At 39.6% G+C, this 18,951-nt stretch overlaps 1 protein-coding gene across 3 annotated transcripts; it reads left to right on the forward strand.

The window, feature by feature from the left end:
- Positions 1 to 219: 219 nt before the first annotated feature.
- LOC139685869 (uncharacterized) lies at positions 220 to 18,713 on the forward strand. 3 transcript variants are annotated; one of them, XM_071582991.1, is made up of 3 exons: positions 220 to 601; positions 4,004 to 4,255; positions 18,259 to 18,713. In XM_071582991.1, exons 1-3 carry the CDS (start codon positions 341 to 343, stop codon positions 18,421 to 18,423), a joined length of 678 nt encoding a protein of 225 aa, XP_071439092.1. In that variant the 5' UTR covers positions 220 to 340; the 3' UTR covers positions 18,424 to 18,713. The 3 variants fall into 3 exon arrangements, with proteins under 3 accessions (XP_071439092.1, XP_071439093.1, XP_071439095.1); XM_071582992.1 differs by having other exon boundaries at positions 18,262 to 18,713; XM_071582994.1 differs by lacking the exon at positions 18,259 to 18,713 and adding an exon at positions 7,927 to 8,062.
- The last annotated feature ends 238 nt before the right edge of the window (positions 18,714 to 18,951 follow it).

Genomic DNA, 18,951 nt, shown 5'->3' on the forward strand with positions numbered 1-18,951 from the left:
GAGGGACGGGGAGGGGGGTGTCGACGACGGTGAGGAGGAGACGGACTCTGGGGGAGGGAAGACGGGGTGGAGGGCGCAGCTTTCTCGCCGTGCCGGCCCACTTTCGTCGCACGAGCCTCCGCCATCAGACCCCCCTCCCCATGCCCCCCTCCCACCTACCCCCGTCGCCCGCCTAGAAGCCCCATTGGTGCGCGAGTGGTGGGGCGCTGCGGATCTCAGTGTGCCCGAGGTGGTGTCGGGCGCGAGAGGGAACCCGTTGCCGGGAGGAGCAGTGGTCGCCCGGCGCGGCGAGTGTGGCGCCGCGGAGGCGAGAGGGAGAGGGAAAGAGCGCGCGGGGCGTATGGTGGGCCGGAGTGCGGGCGGCAATGATGGCGACGGCAGAGGGCCGCCGTGGGCCCTCGGGGGCCCGTCGCGGGAGGATTCGCCCGAGAGGAGGGACGCAGCCGTGTGCCGGGAGTTCTTCGATCGCTGGCGGCGGAAGAACGCGCGGCTGGCGGAACGGTGGAGCGCGGAGGCGCGCGGGGCGGAGGCTGGGGAGCGGCGGGAAGGCAGGCGAACCGCAATGCTAGACGACAAGATCCTCGACCTCAAGAGGGAAATAGTGAGTGCAGTGCCGGGGTTCGTTCGGGGGGATTGACGGCGTGAAGTCCGGTGGCGGGCGAGGCTGTCCGGAGAGAGAAAGAAAAGTAAAACCGGCAGAGCACATATTTACACCAATTCTGACGGTCATTAATCTCGGGCGCACTTAGCAATAATTGATAAATGTAAGAGGAAAATATGGCCACTATGGCAATCGATTTTGATACAATAGCAATGATACTAGATTCCTTGATTGATTAACGCACGTTTTCATTTCGTCTTACCCAAAGTTTCAACTCGTTACGACATCTTAGTCCTATGGATGCCTCAATGCATGAAAATAGCTCTTAACATTAAATTAAGAATAGCAGGAATCACTTTTTTATCCTTAATTAAAATGAACATCCAACAACCTGTGTTTTAGATGTGTATTATTATTTGCAGAAATATAATACCAATTGTTCCTTTTATTGGTTTCTAGCAGAATTAAAAAATAGATCGCCCATTTTATGATATTAGTAATATTGCTCATAGTGTAACTGGTAGCCCAACACCCTCTACACTCGTCATAGAACTTCCATGCGGAAATTAAGGCTCCTCACAACGTGCCTGATCATGAGGAAACGATATCCATATGCAGCATATAGAAACATATAAGGTTAAACTTCGTTGTATAATATTGATCATATTCAAATTTTTCCACCCTTGAATTGCAAAGCGATAATTGATTGAAATCTAAAGTACATCGATATGATACAATAAACATTAGTTAAAAATTATCTAACAAAACTTCAGTAGTAAAATATTTAAAATGTTTTAAGCTAAGATTCTCTGGATAAAATATATATATATATATATATATATATATATATATATATATATATATATATATATATATATATATATATATATATATATATAGTTCACTTCGAAAGTTTGATTTGATTAGCTACCTTTTACGTCCATGATAGAAAACTTTTGAGTCCCGGCAAAATTTGTGTGCCAGGCAATGATTTTTCCTTATTGAAACGGTAGACGAGGTATGTCCAATAAATACGCGAACTGGCGCAATCTGGCGGCCATGACGTAGACTAGAGCCCCGCCCACCAACGGCGCTAGTTGCACAAAACCCAATGAGCCGTCTGTGCTAGGTGGATCGTCGAGCTGTGCGTATGGTGCCAGTTATGTGTTTCTGTCGTCCTTGTTTTTACGGTTTGTCGACAATGGAAATTGACGAAATGGCGGAGCAACGAATAATCATCAAGTTTTTTTTGTGAATTGCTGTAAAGTTATCAAGAAATTAATGAAATGTTAACAGCGGTTTACAGTGATGTGCTCTGAAGAAAACATACGTTTCGAAGTGGATTAAGCGTTTATAAATGGCCGACAAGACGCCATGAATGATGCAAGGCCGGGACGACCTTCAACCACCTGTGCTGACGACAACATTGATCGTTTGTGGTCCCTTGTCCTTACCGATCGTCGAAAACCTGTCCGAATGATAGCTGATGAACTTAATTTAGGAAATTCAACAGCGCACACTACTTTAACCGAACATGATGGATGGACCCTTCATCATGACAATTCACCTCCACATTTAGTATAGATTGTTCGCCAGTTTCTGGCAAAAAAATCAATCAGTATCCTTGGACATCCTCCTTATTCGCCAGATCTCGCCCCCTGCGACTTTTTCTTATTTCCAAAATACAAAAGTGTGATAAGGGGACATCACTGGGAAGATGCGGACACAATAAAGCAAGAAACGACGAGAAAACTAAAAAGCCTAACTTCCGAGTACTTCCAAGGGTGCTTTTAACAGTGGAAATGGAGTAACGGATGGAGTGAGTGTAAAGTAATGAATGAAGAGTACTAGGAAGGAGACAAAGTAGCTATAGACTAAATTTTGCAAAATAAAATTTTCAAGGCCCCAGTTCGCGTATTTATTGGACAGACCTCGAAATACTTAGGTAACATTAATTTACCTTTGCATTCTCCATTATGGGTATTGTTCATTGCTTTGGAACTCTTAAAGTTCTCCACACCTAATCAAATGCGTTAAATCCCATTTCGACTCTTCATTCTTTCATTTAGTGTTACTGCACCGCTTCATACCATTGGGATGTACGCAGGGTATAGATGTTAAGGGTATAGATGAGTATAAAGAGCAAAATATTGGCCTTGGGACTTTATTTTGTTCCTGTAAACTACGAGGGTCATCCGGAAAGTAGTACCCGTTCGTGAAATAAAGACACAAAAGTAAATATTAACAAACATAAAAAATTTTATTTGAAAGAGGATACTTTAAACTACTTCTCAACATAATCTCCAAGCAAATTAAGGCATTTGTCATAACGTGTGACAAGTTTCTGTATTCCTGCTGCATAGTCCTTCGCCGCCAGCTCATTGAGATACGCGAGGGACCCATCTTGCACAAATTTTTGCATAATGCAGATGGTGTTTAACAATTTCATGAACAATTGTTCGAGAAACATTGGGAAAATGCTCACAGATGTCATCAATTGTGACGCGCCGATCGTTCCTCACGAATTCGTCAACTGAGCTCACCAGTTGGTCTGTAATGACAGACGGTCTCTCCGAATGCTCATCGTCGTGTGTGTTCCCCCTCCCCATGTTGAAGTTGCGACACCACCGCCGAACAGACGACTCGTCCATTACATTGTCTCCATACACCTCCTTTAATTGGCGATGAATATCACATGGGCGAACGTTTCTTGCATTGAGGAATTTAATCACTGCCCTCACTTCACAACTGGCGGCGTTCTCAATTTTTTTAAACATTGTAAACAATCACAGAAACAACACAGGCAATGCTAGCGTCACGCAACTTGGCTCAGAGAAGGCAGACAAGCCACTGAAGCTATCTGACCTCGTCCAGCGGCTACTCGCGTCGTCAGCACTTCATGCGGCACGAACGGGTACTACTTTCCGGATGACCCTCGTAATTTACAAACCCTACGAATCCAAGGAGGAGTGACAGGATAACTATTAATCATACAAGTGGCTATTTAATAATCGGTTACAAACATGTGAATATAAAGTTTGGGTAAATAATATAAGTATGTTTGATGAATGTGAGTAAATAGGGATTCTGAATTGAATCGGACCAAATTTAACCTTGCCCTGGGTATGAGGCAACGAAACTTGAGTGGCGGAAGTTAGGAGTAGCTTTACGTGCTTTGAAGTATTTCCGTACAATATTCTGTTTGAATATCCATTTTCAAAGGAGGCACCTCATGCAACTTCTACTCCCATACCACTCATCCGATGATTGCTTTCCGCATATGAATGTATTACATTCATATCATTTTTCACTGTAATCAAAGGAGAAAATTAAAAATATGAATATAATCATTGCTTAACACCCCAGATTGGATTAATGATACCGCGTCTTGGCCTTCAACAGGGTGGACTCTTGGCTCAGGATACATCTCTGTTTCAACAATTGTTTCAAATACATGACGAAATGGAAGCAATAAAAGAAAAAGTGGATTATGAATCACGCCGCCAGTCAATTGATTCCAGCGAGACAAGTTCCCTCAGCGGAGACCCAGACCTTCCAGATTCTTCGACAGAATCCTCTTCGAATGATTCACCTCCGAACTCTCCCTTGTCAGATGCAGCCCAAAACACCAAAACTCAGATGTCCAGAGAGAAGGTTGGTCGTATTTTAGTACTTGCCTTATTTATTACTCACCGAAGGCATTTGTCTTTTCCAAGGGTCCAGTTTTGAACCCTAACGAAAGCGAAATCTTCCTGTCAATTCTAAATAAAATGTTAACATTTTAGTCATATTCACGTGACTCTTAAGTTCTAATGCAGTCGATGACACTTTATTGATCGACATCTAACGAGTTGTTGATAAATCTGTAAACACTTGCAAACTTGTTTTTAACGACCAGATGCACTATCTCACTGGTCCGATTTTCAATAAGTGAAATCCTTTGGGATAGAATCACACTGTATTTACTAAAATAAACACTAGTTACAAGAAACTGCGGAGAGATGCCGCAACAGTAACTTCCAACGGAGTCATCCGCTAATCTGCATTTCAATGCAACAATTTGTTCCTTTAAATCCCCCAAAATTTCAATGTTTAAGAGGATGCCTCGATAGTTTATCTGGCTAAAGCTCTCGGCCGAACATCGAGGGATCCAGGTTCGAATCCCGGTCAAGGTGAAAACTTTTAACACCGAAATTGTTGCATTGATATACACCAGTAGGCCCGGGCCCTCTGGCTTCCCACCCAGAGAAGCCGGGTTGAATCCCAGCGGCGTCGGATATTTTTCAGTGGCACCTCGATCCCTACTTGAGGTGATTTGTAGAGAGCACTTTAAGTGAGTACGCCGTCCGTCGGATGGGACGTTAAGCTGCGGACCCCTTGGCGCCTTTCGCTAAGAATAGGTTAATGCCGACGCTGGGTTTCTCTCCACCCGTCATGCTTTCCTGTCCATCCCTTATGGCGCAAATGACCTTAGCTGTCGGTCGCCTCCCCTAAATACTACTACTACCACACACACATTACGTATTATTTGAAGGGTTCAGATCCTAAAGCTTAAATTGAACGTTTTTTAGAAGGTATTAACGATAATAAATTAGTTTCACCAAAATATCGCCAGGAATTGCTTCAATAATAATAATAAAAATAATTAATTATTTTCAGGTAGGCACTAGTCATGTGTTATTGAGTAATTAAAAAAATAAATTACCAAAGTCCCCCGATGCGCCTTTTATGCGATAAATATGCATCAACTCTCTCCCCACCGCACCCCTCTGCTCAGTATTTTTCCAAAAATGCACTAATCTAATTATCGAGACCGACCTATTGTTTCTTTCCGTATATACCCAATAGAACTGCAATCCGTTATAGTGGGCTTACTACTTCTGGCCAAGCACCACACGTGGTCGAAGCAACGTGTGCCGAGAGTTCAAACACAATAGTATACACCACACAAACCACAGTTGTCAACCAGAAGCGGTTTGGTAGGTGATGGTAGAGTCCATCCGATTCTAAGCCCAAACGCGTTTGAAATTCACACATCAGGGTAGGAGGGCCAAATCCTATCACTGTCCCACAAATTATTTCCAAGAACAACCTGGCAACCGAAAAATCCCAAAACGTGGGTAAAGCTGAGGGTGCCTAGAGGCGTCCCCCGGACTCGAACCCTGGCCCTCTGATCAGCAGTCCGACGATCTATTCATTAGATTATCACATCCCCCCCAAATAGTACACTATACTAAATAAATTTGCTATTAACATTCACCTTTACACGTACATAAGTACGCCTCTGACATTTACAGCGAATAGATATACGCATATTAGTTTGATCATGCACTTGAACAAATTTAATCACATGAAAGAAGGTACTTACAAGAAAAAATATTCCATAACAGGATACGTATACTCAAATCATGCGGGAGAACGGTTAAAAAGATTGGTCTAATACATTTAAAAAAAAGGTGTAGGAAATCGACAAACTATATACACTGCCAATGCTAGTTAGCTCCTACGCGATTGCTGTCACATCTATTTTGATCTCTAATGATACGAGGAAAAATGATATTTTTAATCTATCCATTCTACTATCTATCTTCCTGATTTCACATGCGTGGTCTAATCTATCATAGTTTTCATGCGGAATAGATATAGGGATAGGATATTCCCGCAAAGGTACTGAAAAAGCCTGCGCCCCAAATTGCTCCTTTTTTTAATACATATTCAACAAATCGATTTCAGATTTGTTGTTCCCCTGGATGGCAAAATAGCCAATTTCAGATTTATTATTAAAAGCGGATATAAATAATGTTATCAGTCTCCTGCACCGAAAAAACTATTTATTTGGCCTGACTCTAAATAGCTGAAGACGATTAAGCACGCGGATGAAAAGACATTTTGATCATAGTTTAACACCATCACTTTATGAACATTATAGCATGTATGCATAGCATGATAACATACTTCTATGATCAAAATGCCTTCTCAATATATGAATAATACTATCCATCTATCTCACAGTGCATACCCTTGCTGTTTATTAATAATGCAATGGGATAATCATTCTATGCGCCATATCATGAAACCATACATCCAATCGATATCCGAATTCCCAATGATAGCTGCCTAAAGTAAACAAAAGCAACCTCATAGTCGACACTTGGCAATAAAACTGGTGACCCAGTATTGCCTATCACCCCTTCACCTCCTATGGGTCTACCGCCATCGTCTTATCTCTTATGAGTGCAGACGCCTTCTTCTTCGATGGTGAAGATGGTAAGCAGTTTATCAATGCTATTTTATTACGCAGTGTCACTCAGAAACTTTTATTGACCTCCATAAGCTGCACCCAATAAGACCTTATCTGCCGATCAAGAGATATACTCATTTCCATTAATCATTCTAACTATTTTAACATCATTACCGGTCAGAACACATACGTTTGGGCGAGACGAAATCAAGTGATAGATCCGCTATTGTTTGTACGTATCTAGTACAACAATAAATTGCATGCTAAATAATACGTATGAAATAAATAAACTTGCAATAATAAATTGCAAGTTGTATTAGCTTTAAGATAATTTTAAAATATTTAAATGACGTACTTAAAAATTTCGACCAATCTTAAACAATTCCACCAGCATCGTTGAGCCTATCTCCGAAAGTTATTTCTTCATATTTTTTCCGTAAATTCATAAACTAAACAAATTGAAGTCACCCAGCATAAACCTTTGGCTACATTTACAATTGATGAACTGACGGAATCGCAATGCTTAACGATATAAATTCGGCCCCTGATACGCCTTTAATACAGGGATGCACCCAAAAGTGGTAGGACTGGTTTTCTTTGGCGCGAACGGAGCGGTGGAGGGAGGTCTGCCTGGCAGGGTAAGGTGGAGGGGGCTCTTAGCAACAGACCAACAACAACCTCAGTCGCCTGCGGGCTATCGTTGAGTGAGGACACCGTTTTTAGTGAAGCAAGTTTTTTGTCCGCGTCGAAAAACAAAATGAATCTGAATTTAGAGCAACGTTATTCCGTGAAGTTTTGTGCGAAACTCGGGAAGACGGAAACTGAGACCCTCGATATGATCAAGCAGGCTTATGGGGACACTGCCTTAAGCCGTTCCACAGTATTTGAGTGGCACAAGTTGTTTAAAGAGGGTAGGGAGCTCGTTGAAGACGACCATCGCTCCGGACGGCCGTCGACGGCAAGAACCGACACGAATGTGGACAGAGTGAGGACACTGCTGAACACAGACCGACGCTTAACCAGTGAAGAAATTGCAGACCAGTTGGGTCTGTCTGCATCCAACGTCCAACGCATTATTTCACAGGATTTGGCCATGCAAACTGCTGGGTGCTTCATCATGACAACGCGCCGTGCCATGGCGCCCTCGTCGTCAGACAGCTCCTGGCCAAATACGGCGTAGCCACGTTGCCGCACCCGCCCTATTCTCCCGATCTGGAACCACCGGACTTCTTCTTCTTCCCCCTGATGAAAAGACAGCTCAAGGGACGACGTTTTGACTCGATAAAGGCCGTTCAAGAGGCTTCGACGAGGGTCATCAACGGCATCCCCAAAGAAAATTTCCAGCGGGTGTACGAGGAATGGGAGCAACGTTATACTCAGTGTGTAGCAGCTCAATGAGCATACTTTGAAGATTATTAAGTCGATGTAAGTATATCGTCAATAAAATTCTTGTAAAAAAATCGGTCCTACCACTTTTGGGTGCGACCCTGTATGGTCGCCGAATGTCCGCAGAAAAAGTTGCATCTTTAAATTCACATTAAAATAAACACTCAAATTTCTCATAAAGGATAATTTCTTCTCCATCATTTTTGTTGAATAAATACACTTATATTGTGCATCGAATGACACTGATTCAAGTCGAGGTTCTTAGATTTTGAACCGCGAAGTGAAGTAAGCTTGTGACGTTCGCGGAGGATAAGGTGATTTACCGGGAGATTTCTAGGGAAGGGGATCAATTAATATAATCTAGGATTTTAGATTGTATTTTGAAATGGTGTACTAAACGGGGATCATCATAAGACCATAACTCATATTCAATGATTAATTTTATTATAAACGGGATTTAAGTGCAAACTTGCTGGAGTTACCTCGAAGAAGTTGATACAGTAAACTACCTAGGTATTACTATACGTAGTATATAATACCTATAATAACGACCTAACTTGGGACAGCCACTTACGTAAAATCTGGGGAGAAGTAAATTAACAATTAGGATATATTGAACGCATTGTTGGCAGGAATGACTATAAGGTCAAGGAGCGTAATTACCATGTTATTTTAAGGCCTCATTTAGCATATGCAAGCAGTGTATGATATCCGACAGAAAAATATCTCATTCGAGAAATGGAGAAGGTTCAACACAGGATGGCCCATTTCGTAAAAAACCGTTCAGAAAAAAAATGAAAATCGTTACAGAAATGCTTCTGGATTTGAATTGGGAATCATTAGAATAAACACGATTTAATGCTAGGTTGAACTTATTAAAAAAATTTAGAGCCGCATGTTTCAGCACCGAGATGTTTCAATTATTCGCAATCCAACATCTATTGGTCGCTTGGATCATGAATATTAAATTCAAGGAAGAGACGTCGGAACTAGCGGACTCAAGAACTCTTGTGCCCACGAACAATACGGGATAGTGACTGTTGAGTTAGAAATAGCAAAAACCCCAGTTGCCGCTCACAGCGTCTAGGGAATAATTAGTTTACTCAAATGCATGCTCTTTCACTAATCTCGTGTGTTTTTCTGGCGAATACCTTCCCACATGACCGCATTGTATTAATTAAAATAGTTTCCGCTACAATATTCCGTACCTTTTTTTGTTATTTTCAAGCTCCCCTTTTCATTCCTCATCACTCTCTGTGGGGGGTTGCCTCACGCCCTCCGCTGTCAAATGCGGTTTGTTACATTCTCTAACTGTGACTTAAGGGTCGGGGTACTTGAGTTGCAAGTCCATTAACTTGTAGAATTTCTCCTTCTTGCTTTTCTGTCCTGCATGACCTGTCTTGGTATGGTGGAGGCCTGTCGTATAATTGGAGTACTTCATTTTTTTCCTTTTTTTTCCTAGAATAAAGAAATAGTAATTTAGCAGGTGAAATGAACATTTGCTTTAAAATAAGTCTTCCTACAGCATTTATATAAATTTGCACGTTACTTGAGGTTTATTCTTAATATTTTTTCCCTTTTCCTTTCCTCTCCCATATCTTCCCTAATCTCCTACCATTGCATCCTGGTGCTTGCACCCGTGCCACACACCTTTTTGGTGTATCGAGGGGTATTTATGCATATTTCGATTTAGGATGCAATAATCTTCACCGACACACTTCCATCACACCCTATTCTCTTATGTACTTTCAGTAATGTTATCCACCATGTAAATGTGAATTCATCCCCACATTCTACATTGGCCAATGCATAACACCTCTTTCTTTCCCATCAACGATCACCGCAAAGTGATTGCAAACCCTTGCAATCAGTTTGCGGTGATCGTTGATGGTGAATCGCAAACCCTTTCAATTGCAATTGTAAAATAGATATGCAATAGATCTAAATCTACAGAATACCGGGAAAACCGCAGCAAGGGCACCACCTCTCGGCCTGTAGATCAGTTAACGTACGTAAAATCAGGGAGATAGATATTTCAACGGATAGATTTAAAATGTCGTTTTTTCCTCGTATCATTAGTGATCAAAATAGATGTGACAGCAATCGCGTAGGAGGTTATTAGGATTGGTAGTTTATCTAGTTAGCCCATATCCGGCATGTTATTTTTTATTTTATAGACACATCTTTTTAACGGTTCTACCACATGATTTGAATATACGTATCCTGCTATTGAATATTGCTACATGCAAGTACCTTCTTTAGTGTGATGAATATTTTTCGAGTGCATGATCAAGCTAATATTTGTTTAGAAGTAACATGATTGGGATTGCGCAAGCTTGGCTGGTGGATGACCCACCACACCCCTACCACACCCCTATCACACGCTCTTGCCTCGGCTTACGGGGTATTGTATAGATGTAGATAAGTATAAAACAAATCAGCAGATATATTAAATATAGAGAAATTAAAATAACATCAGCCATTTTAACGAAGAACATTTTTAATAATTGCATGCGCAAGTGCCAAGGTCGATAGAAACCGCAAACATACCTCTCCGTATTGGATGAATGAACGAAAATTGTAACCTTTTCATTCTAATAATTTTGGTCACTGGTATTTCATAATACCGTATGGATATTACGTGTTATCCTCTGGAAGGAAGTGTTGCAAAAAGATATAGATAAATTACAGAGAAAATCCGTCAGAATTGTAAAATGTGTTACGGTAAGAAGACGACTGTGACAGGCCTTTTAGAAAAATTAAGCTGGAAGCCGCGTGAGATGCGAAGAGAACAAGCAAGACTAAGAATTTCAGCAAGGTTCCGAACAAATGAGTTCAACAATGACACAAAAGAAATTATTATGGCCCCACAATATTCAGGTAGATTACCCACAAAGATAAGATACCGGAGATTGACTCCAGTACAGATAGATACAAATATTCGTTCTTTCCACAAACGATCAGGAATCATAGTAGTAAGAACTCGAAGTAATTATAGAGATAGTAAATACTTTCAATGTACAAGTGAGGACATGATTAAACCTTTCGTAGACGTATTATCAAAATCCTGCTGTATTATCAAAAATTAGGTTCAACTTCACCTGACGGTGTATGGCCGGGCATCCAATCACTCTTTCAAGAGGAGAGATAAAAACATTTGAGTGAAAAACAATCATTTACCTATGGACTATTTTGGTGTTACACCCTCAGGGACATTTTATGATAGATGATAATCTCCTGCTGAATTTCTTTTTGTTTTACTCAACCTGCAAATGTACACTGCATTGAATATATTAATATCCACCCACAATACACGCACAAATATGTAGCAGAGCACAAGCAGAGTAGCTGGACTTTTGTAGGTGGCCTCCCGCCTTTGTCAACGGGAGGAAACTAAAATGGGATGAGAGAGGAAAGGGAAAGAGCTGAGGGGTGAGCAGAAACGCAATGAGAGCACCATTGTAGGAGGAGGTATTAATTACACAATGTTTCAATCACCCTAATTAACAAGAGTGCACCTCGCACAATGACACAATATGCTTGTGATGGTAAGTTGGTTGTACATTTGATATTACATTAATCATTTGGCTTGAATAAACTCCATGAAAAGTAAACAATTCCTGACAACATATGTCAATTTGAGCATACCAGTCAAAAAAATTAATACCATGTATGTTGAAAAAAATCATAATTAAATAGTTTTTATGAAGGAATGATTTTTTTAAAGATATTCATTACTTTCTAGACATAATACATAAATATATGCATATCCTTTGAGCCGTTCACATAAAGGATAAGCAGGGCCAAAAATTCTGACTTCAGGTTATGACAGGAAACTTACTTTAATATATTAGCTATTTTCATACAGCGCTATTCTTGCACTCTTCTTTCGCCTCTGTCGTGATCATAAAGTGCTGAGGCTTCGAAGAGCCCTCGACTCTCCGAAATGTCTTTTTGATCATATTATTACAAAATTTCCCACAGCCTTGGCTCGTTTCTTGGCTGCCACATAGGTCTCTGACCGCTTCCCCTCAAGCCATTTTCTCTTATCTTTTACAACTATTTCATGATCTGACTATCATTCAGTATCTCTCAGCATGACCAAACCGGCAATAAGAACACACATTCTTTCACCTCTTGTCTCTTAAAAATGCATCCGAGGCACATTCTTCCCATGACTAAAACATTACAGCCCACATTATTATTATTATATAAATCTCGTAGCAGGCAATTGTCCTGGTGGCAACAGTCAGGTCTGGTCATTGGTCACTCTTACATGCACTCTCGTATGTACATACATAAGAAGAACAGATTTATGAAAAAATGCTATTATACACAATGTCACTTTAAGATTACAAACTGCACCTTTACCATAATACATGGGCTAGGTTCACACCATACATGCAACGCACCATCTATCGCCGTACTCCGCCCATAATCATGAACTCTTCGATTTCATATACCGATCAAAATCACGTACCACTAACACATCATTAACTTTTGCAATATAACTTCTCACGCCGTCCACATCACATACAGAACAATATTTTAATAAGTGCAATAGTATTATAATCACTGAGCAATAAGGTGTATCACCCATTTTATCCCGCTGCCGCCACTGTGAGAGAAGGAGCTTGAAAAACGTAAAGAGAAGTATCAGTAATATTGAATTTCATTTCCCTCACTGAAAAGAGAAAAAAATGAGCAAGAAACGAGTTTGTACGCGGTGGGTTGAGAGACTCCTCGAGCAACAAAGCGTCCGCGTGCAGGATTGTTACCAGTTAATGCTACGGGAAGATGAGGATTACACTTTCGATAATTATCACAGCAGATGATACTAAACTTCATTATTTTGATCTCGAGAGTAAAAAATAAAGCTCTGCGTTAAAATCACCAGCATCACCAGCACCAAAAAGCTAGTATTGGCTTTGTCTGGAAAGGTGATGGCCACGTCATTTTTCGAGATTCTGAGCATGTCGGACGATTACCATAGCATAACCATAAATAAAGAATTCAATAGTAATTTATTGAAAATTCTGCAAAGGCGTATAATCTTCATAATTCACAGTATAAAAACGGCTGGATTGGACACCACGATAATGAACGAACATTAATCGCAAAAGATGTTGCTCTCGCGAAAGCAATTTACACATTATTCTTTATTTTACCTTTAGCCCAGACCTAACGCCAAGTGACTCTTTACTGAGCTTCAATGTGGAGGTACATTCGCGGGAAGCTTTTTTCATCTTCAGAAGTAAGGTGGGCAGAGAGTGTATCAGATTGCAACTACTGCCACTGACGCACTATTGACACAAAGTCAGACAATGAAATTTTTTTTTGCACAATAAATTATGCGAATAAAATATTAATTATCACTTAATATGGAGCAATTCTCGTTGAAAAACCAGCACGTAATTTTCAATACCACACTAAAGGATCGATGCATAGAAAAAATATTACGACGAGGAGAAATTAAGTACCGAGTCATTTAGCTGTACTGAATCAACTACATATTTCATCATTCACAAGATTCTGGTAAGGTTCCTGAAAGAGAATATGGTAACAGGGCCCCTACTTTTGTAGAACATATATTATTGTTTGGCTGTCTGCCGTTTTAGGTTTGTTTTGTAGAAACAAAGATTGTACACTCTTTCAACATCTTCTCTACCTTCTTTTGATTTCTCCCAAATCTCTCTCTCCCCCAACTCTATGCCTAGTACTTCTTCACTTAATTTTTTTATCGGTCCATTTTACCCTTTCCATCATTCTCCACACCCGCATTTAGCCTCCAATCCACGCCTTTTATCTTAATTCAACGGCTACTCGTGTTTCCGCCCCGTACAAAACCGCGCTCCCTACCAAAGTTTTCACCGGCATGGTTTTTATCTCCATTACAGCATGTGTCATAATTACCTTATTCTTGTGAAAGTTCCTTTGTCTAACGCAATTATTCTTCCTATATTCCTACTATTGTGACCATCATGGTCCAAGACACGTCCAAGATACGCAGATTATTTCACTTTACCTCGTTTTTACTTTCTTATTTTAACGTTTCACTTAACCCTCCTCTTTCTCGAAAACCGCATAATCTGTGTTTCATTACATTGATTCAATTTACCTCTATGAATTCCCCATCGTCTTCCATTTGTGCCTCCAGTTCCTAAACTGCCATTTTTACCATTTTCGCTGCATATAGGCTAAAATGACTGGTAACGATGCAGTTCCCTATCTTACTCATCTTTCTAATATCCGCCCTGTCTGACTCCTCGTCCTCTTTGCCCATCCCGACTGTCCATTTGCTACACAAACCTGAGCAGTATGACGCATGCGCAGATTACGAATAAGTCCCCTTTCCCTCCAATTTACTCCCTCCGTTTTCTGTAACGCATTGTCTCTGCCGAATGCATTCCATGAAACGCCTTCCTAAAATATACGAAACAAGCAAATACACCCTGAATACAGTCTATGTTCCCTTTTATTAGTGATCTCGCCACCCCTCCACTTGTTGTACGCAAACTGATCACCCCCCAAGTGATCATTGTTTACAGTCATACCTGTCATCTACATCCTTTCATTTATCATCCTCAGTAACACTTAGGCTGTTCATGGAATCGAACTGATTTTTTTATAGTCTTTACATTCGGCTGCCTTTCTCTCTTTTAAGATGGGAACTAGTGAAATATTTTGGCTAAATTCTACCCTAATTAATGCTAGGAATTAGCTCATATAAACTTAAGTGGTTCCTCGGGGATATGATCTATCCCCAAAACCTTTTTTGATTTCAATTTTCTTAATGCCCTTAATTTCTCGCTGGCATAACTAGTCCTAAGCTATTCCCGTGTGCTTCATATTTACTTTCTGTGTCTCAAATTGCTAGTGCAATATCTTTCTACAGGAGATCGTCTATGCATTCTTTTCATCTCTCAAGAATATTTCCTTGTTTAATAACATTCTCGTTGTATCTTTTATAGTGTGCACGAATACCCCCTTCTTACTTAACAATATATCTTTCACATTTCTGCACAGAGCACCTACTTCACCCTTCCTTTGTTCACGCTCAAAGTCTTCCCACGGTATCCAACACCACTCTATTTGTTTCCCGACTAAGTGCATTATTTATCTCCTTGTATTTTCTCTTATCGTATTTATTTTCTTTTAACTTTCTTCCAATTCCTTCTAACCTCTATCTTCATATTCATCTCATCAGTATCCATGTTTAACTTGTCATTTACTCATAAACTGCTCCTAGAGTTTTATTTACGGTTTTCAATATCCTATTCTTGATATGCTCCCATTTTTTGCGCTAAAAAAGAACCAAGAACTACCCGGTATGCCAATAAACACTGGGGAGGCGGGCCTTCCAAGGCCTTCGACTGGGTTCCCGTTTACGCACTGGCTATTTCAGATGGATTTTTTAGAATGCATATACAAAAAGAACATACCAACTAAAATTAATGCTCTGCAAAGTTATTCCATTATAAATAAACTACATTATGCACAAGAAAAAAATAGAAGTAATTTGCTTACTGTTGACTTCGCTACTTTGGAAATATTTGAAAGAAAGAAATACGTCACACTCACATTTTACGTCGTTACCCCTCGTTACCGTCAGAGTTGAAAAAAAGACTTCACTAAATTAAAAATTGAACAGAGAGGTTACCACTTTATTCCACCCTAACCATCCATGCAAACTTTTTAAGGCTTTGTCTATCTTTCTCACATTAATTCATCGTTTATTCATGATTTACTGTCACTGATACTTCTGACATTCCCCAACTTGAGAATCCCTTCGCCAAATGAAAGCAAGACAGCAGATGTAGACGGGGATAAGGTGGAGGGAAACGTTCTGATGCCTACGTTTATTCTGTAAAAGTGGAAAAACGTATTAAGATGCAGATTTAATGTTCTCGGCTGACTGCCTATGCATAGTTTACATGTTTTTCTTTGAAACTGGACTGTAGAGTATACAATCGCACTGCCTCAATACGACGTCACTACTAGAGTCGATAGTGGCATTGAGAAATATTGCATAATATTAACTGGAAGCGATATCAAGCAAAAACAGCTCCAAATATTTATATTGCATGTAATCTCTCTTGTCTCCTTCACTTCCTGCCCTGACGCCTAAAAATATATGATTTTGGTATATTACCGCTTGTAGCTCTTTTATAGTCCCTTCCCTGTAACATCTGGTGTTCCCAAAGGGAGTGCCCTTGGTCCATTGTTATTTGTATTACACATAAATGACTTAGTTGAAAGAGTTACAACTGCATCATGCAAAATTCTGCTCTACGCAAATGGCTACAAAATTTTCAAACGAGCCGATTCCATCGACGACATCACTAGCTTACATAATGCCCTCAACGCCCTTGCTGAATGGTCCAATAATTGGTGCCTAAAAGCAAATCCTGCAAGAAAAATATCCCTTCTTTTCCTCTCCACAAATCACTCCTAGCTCATGATTATCATATTAATAATCAAATAATTCCAGCAGTCACAACTCAAAAAGATTTAGGCGTCATCTTTCACTCCGAACTTAACTTTTGTGATCATATCAAAAGTATATCTTCCAAAGCTATGTCACTGGTGGGTCTAATACACCGAGAGGATTAAGTATCTAATTTTCCAGCCCTATGGACTTTTCTCTTTGCATGTATTTCTCCTGTCCTTGAATATTGTTCTTAAATTTGAGACAAAGTTCCTCCCACTTCTCTAAAACTACCTCATCGCCCGTTGAATAACTTTCTCTCCATCATTCGCCACCGCCATTTACACTTCGTAACTTCTCTCTTGATTATATCAGGTTTTCTCTCGACATTTCCTCCCATATTTTTCACCGTGGCATGAAGTGCCTTTGCGTACGACGCGGTTGAATGTCCTCTTTCATTGTGTCATCCCTCGCCTCTCAGTCTTCAAACGCTCATTTATCTTTAGACTTCCATCAACCTGTAATACAATAATGTAACATCTTCCTGACTTCGACCCTTCCCAAACATCCCATTCCGTCAATACCTGCCGTGCTCTTACGCCCATCTAATTTTCTTCGGAGCTCCTTCTCCTTTTAATCATTTTGTCTCCCTCATGTAAATAAATCGAGCGCCTGTATGTGGTGCTTTTATTTTTTTGGTAATTTGTATTGCTAAATTTTGTTTTTATGCGTTAAGGTTTTATTAATCTCACAAGTTTTTTTCTTTGCTATTGGTTCAATGTAATTGGCGTGATGCTGTTTTTGGGCTGATTGAATAAAATTGTGGACTTCGGAAAACTAATTTTCTCCACGATGCATCCAATTTGTTTTCTTTTTTTAAGCTGTTTTTCATATAATCCGCTTTTCACCCACTTTCCTAATGAATTCTTCATTAATCATTCGATATATTTTATCATTACAAAGCTCACACCCACGGCTATTATATATTATATCGCGCAGCCATTGCTTCCAATCTTCATGCACCTGCCGCAGTTGTCATTCGCATCACTCGTCGTGGAAAAGTCAATTTTCCTAATGTTTAAAAAAATAATTTAATCTAAATAGCCCCTTAAATTAATTAATTCATTCATATATGGAATTAATTCAAGTTTTAATCCATCAAAGGAGAGAAAGGAGTAGGGAGATATTCTCGAGATAATGACGTACATAATTGGCGTGACCAACCACATCTATTATTATTACGCTTCATCAACAATTAATTTACGAACTCGCAACATAATGCCTTTGTTTCAATTATATAATAAAAAATTCATTATTCAGATCAAATTTATATACCGTTCTAGCTTGATCGTGGAATTTACACACTTCAAGTCTTTAATTAATGTCATCCTGTTTCACAAAATCGAATCATTACCAATAAATATATTTAACAATAATGGAAAAAGCTTCATTTATTGAAGCATTTGTATATCCGTTCAAAGGTTAACCATTTTTATCTTTGTTTCCTAGTCATCATGTCGCTATTCTTGGCAAAAATTGATTTTTGATTTCTGCATCAATAAATAAACCGAGTAATTCTTTTTCTTTTGTTCTCCTAACCAGCAGAGACGCAGCCTTGTGCATCACACCAGTTTCGTGAGACAGCGCCTCTCCTACCCACCAACTGCACGTAATCGGTACTGTAGGGCAAAAGGAAGATCCAATCACCAGAGTCAGAATTCATACGACTCGGGGATTCATACTTCAGACCAGGAAATATTTGTTTGAAGTGATTGAAAAGTTATTTTCAACCAACCGACTTCACGATTTAATTAATTATTGTATCAATTAATAATAGAAAATTTGTTTTCTATGAAAACTAATTAATGCATACAAATATAAATGAGTGAATTTATTTTTATTGGCCAGTTAAGGAATAATTTTCACTGGACAAGTACTTCATTCTTTCTGGAAATATGCATACCCATAAACGACAGATTATTGCAGAAATAGATAGTTATTTCTGAAAAACTTCGGTAAGCTCCATTCAATAAAATGTTTACTCCATATCCAGCAAATCAGTTTTTTTAAATTATGAAGAAAATTAGAAAAAGTTCATTTCCACAACAATTTAGAGCAAGGTTAAATTATAACTACTGATCCTTTTTCAATGAAAATAAAGAGGTATATGACCATTCCCTGTGCATAAAAGTATCATTCGGTGAAAATAATTTCGAATACATATTTTTTAACATTTGGTGATTGCTCTTGGTCAAATTAACTTCTTCGATTTATTTTTGACGTAAAATTGCATAA

Source organism: Hetaerina americana, unplaced genomic scaffold, assembly GCF_022747635.1.
Source record: "Hetaerina americana unplaced genomic scaffold, ioHetAmer1.1.p SCAF_12, whole genome shotgun sequence".
Lineage (NCBI taxonomy): Eukaryota > Metazoa > Arthropoda > Insecta > Odonata > Calopterygidae > Hetaerina > Hetaerina americana.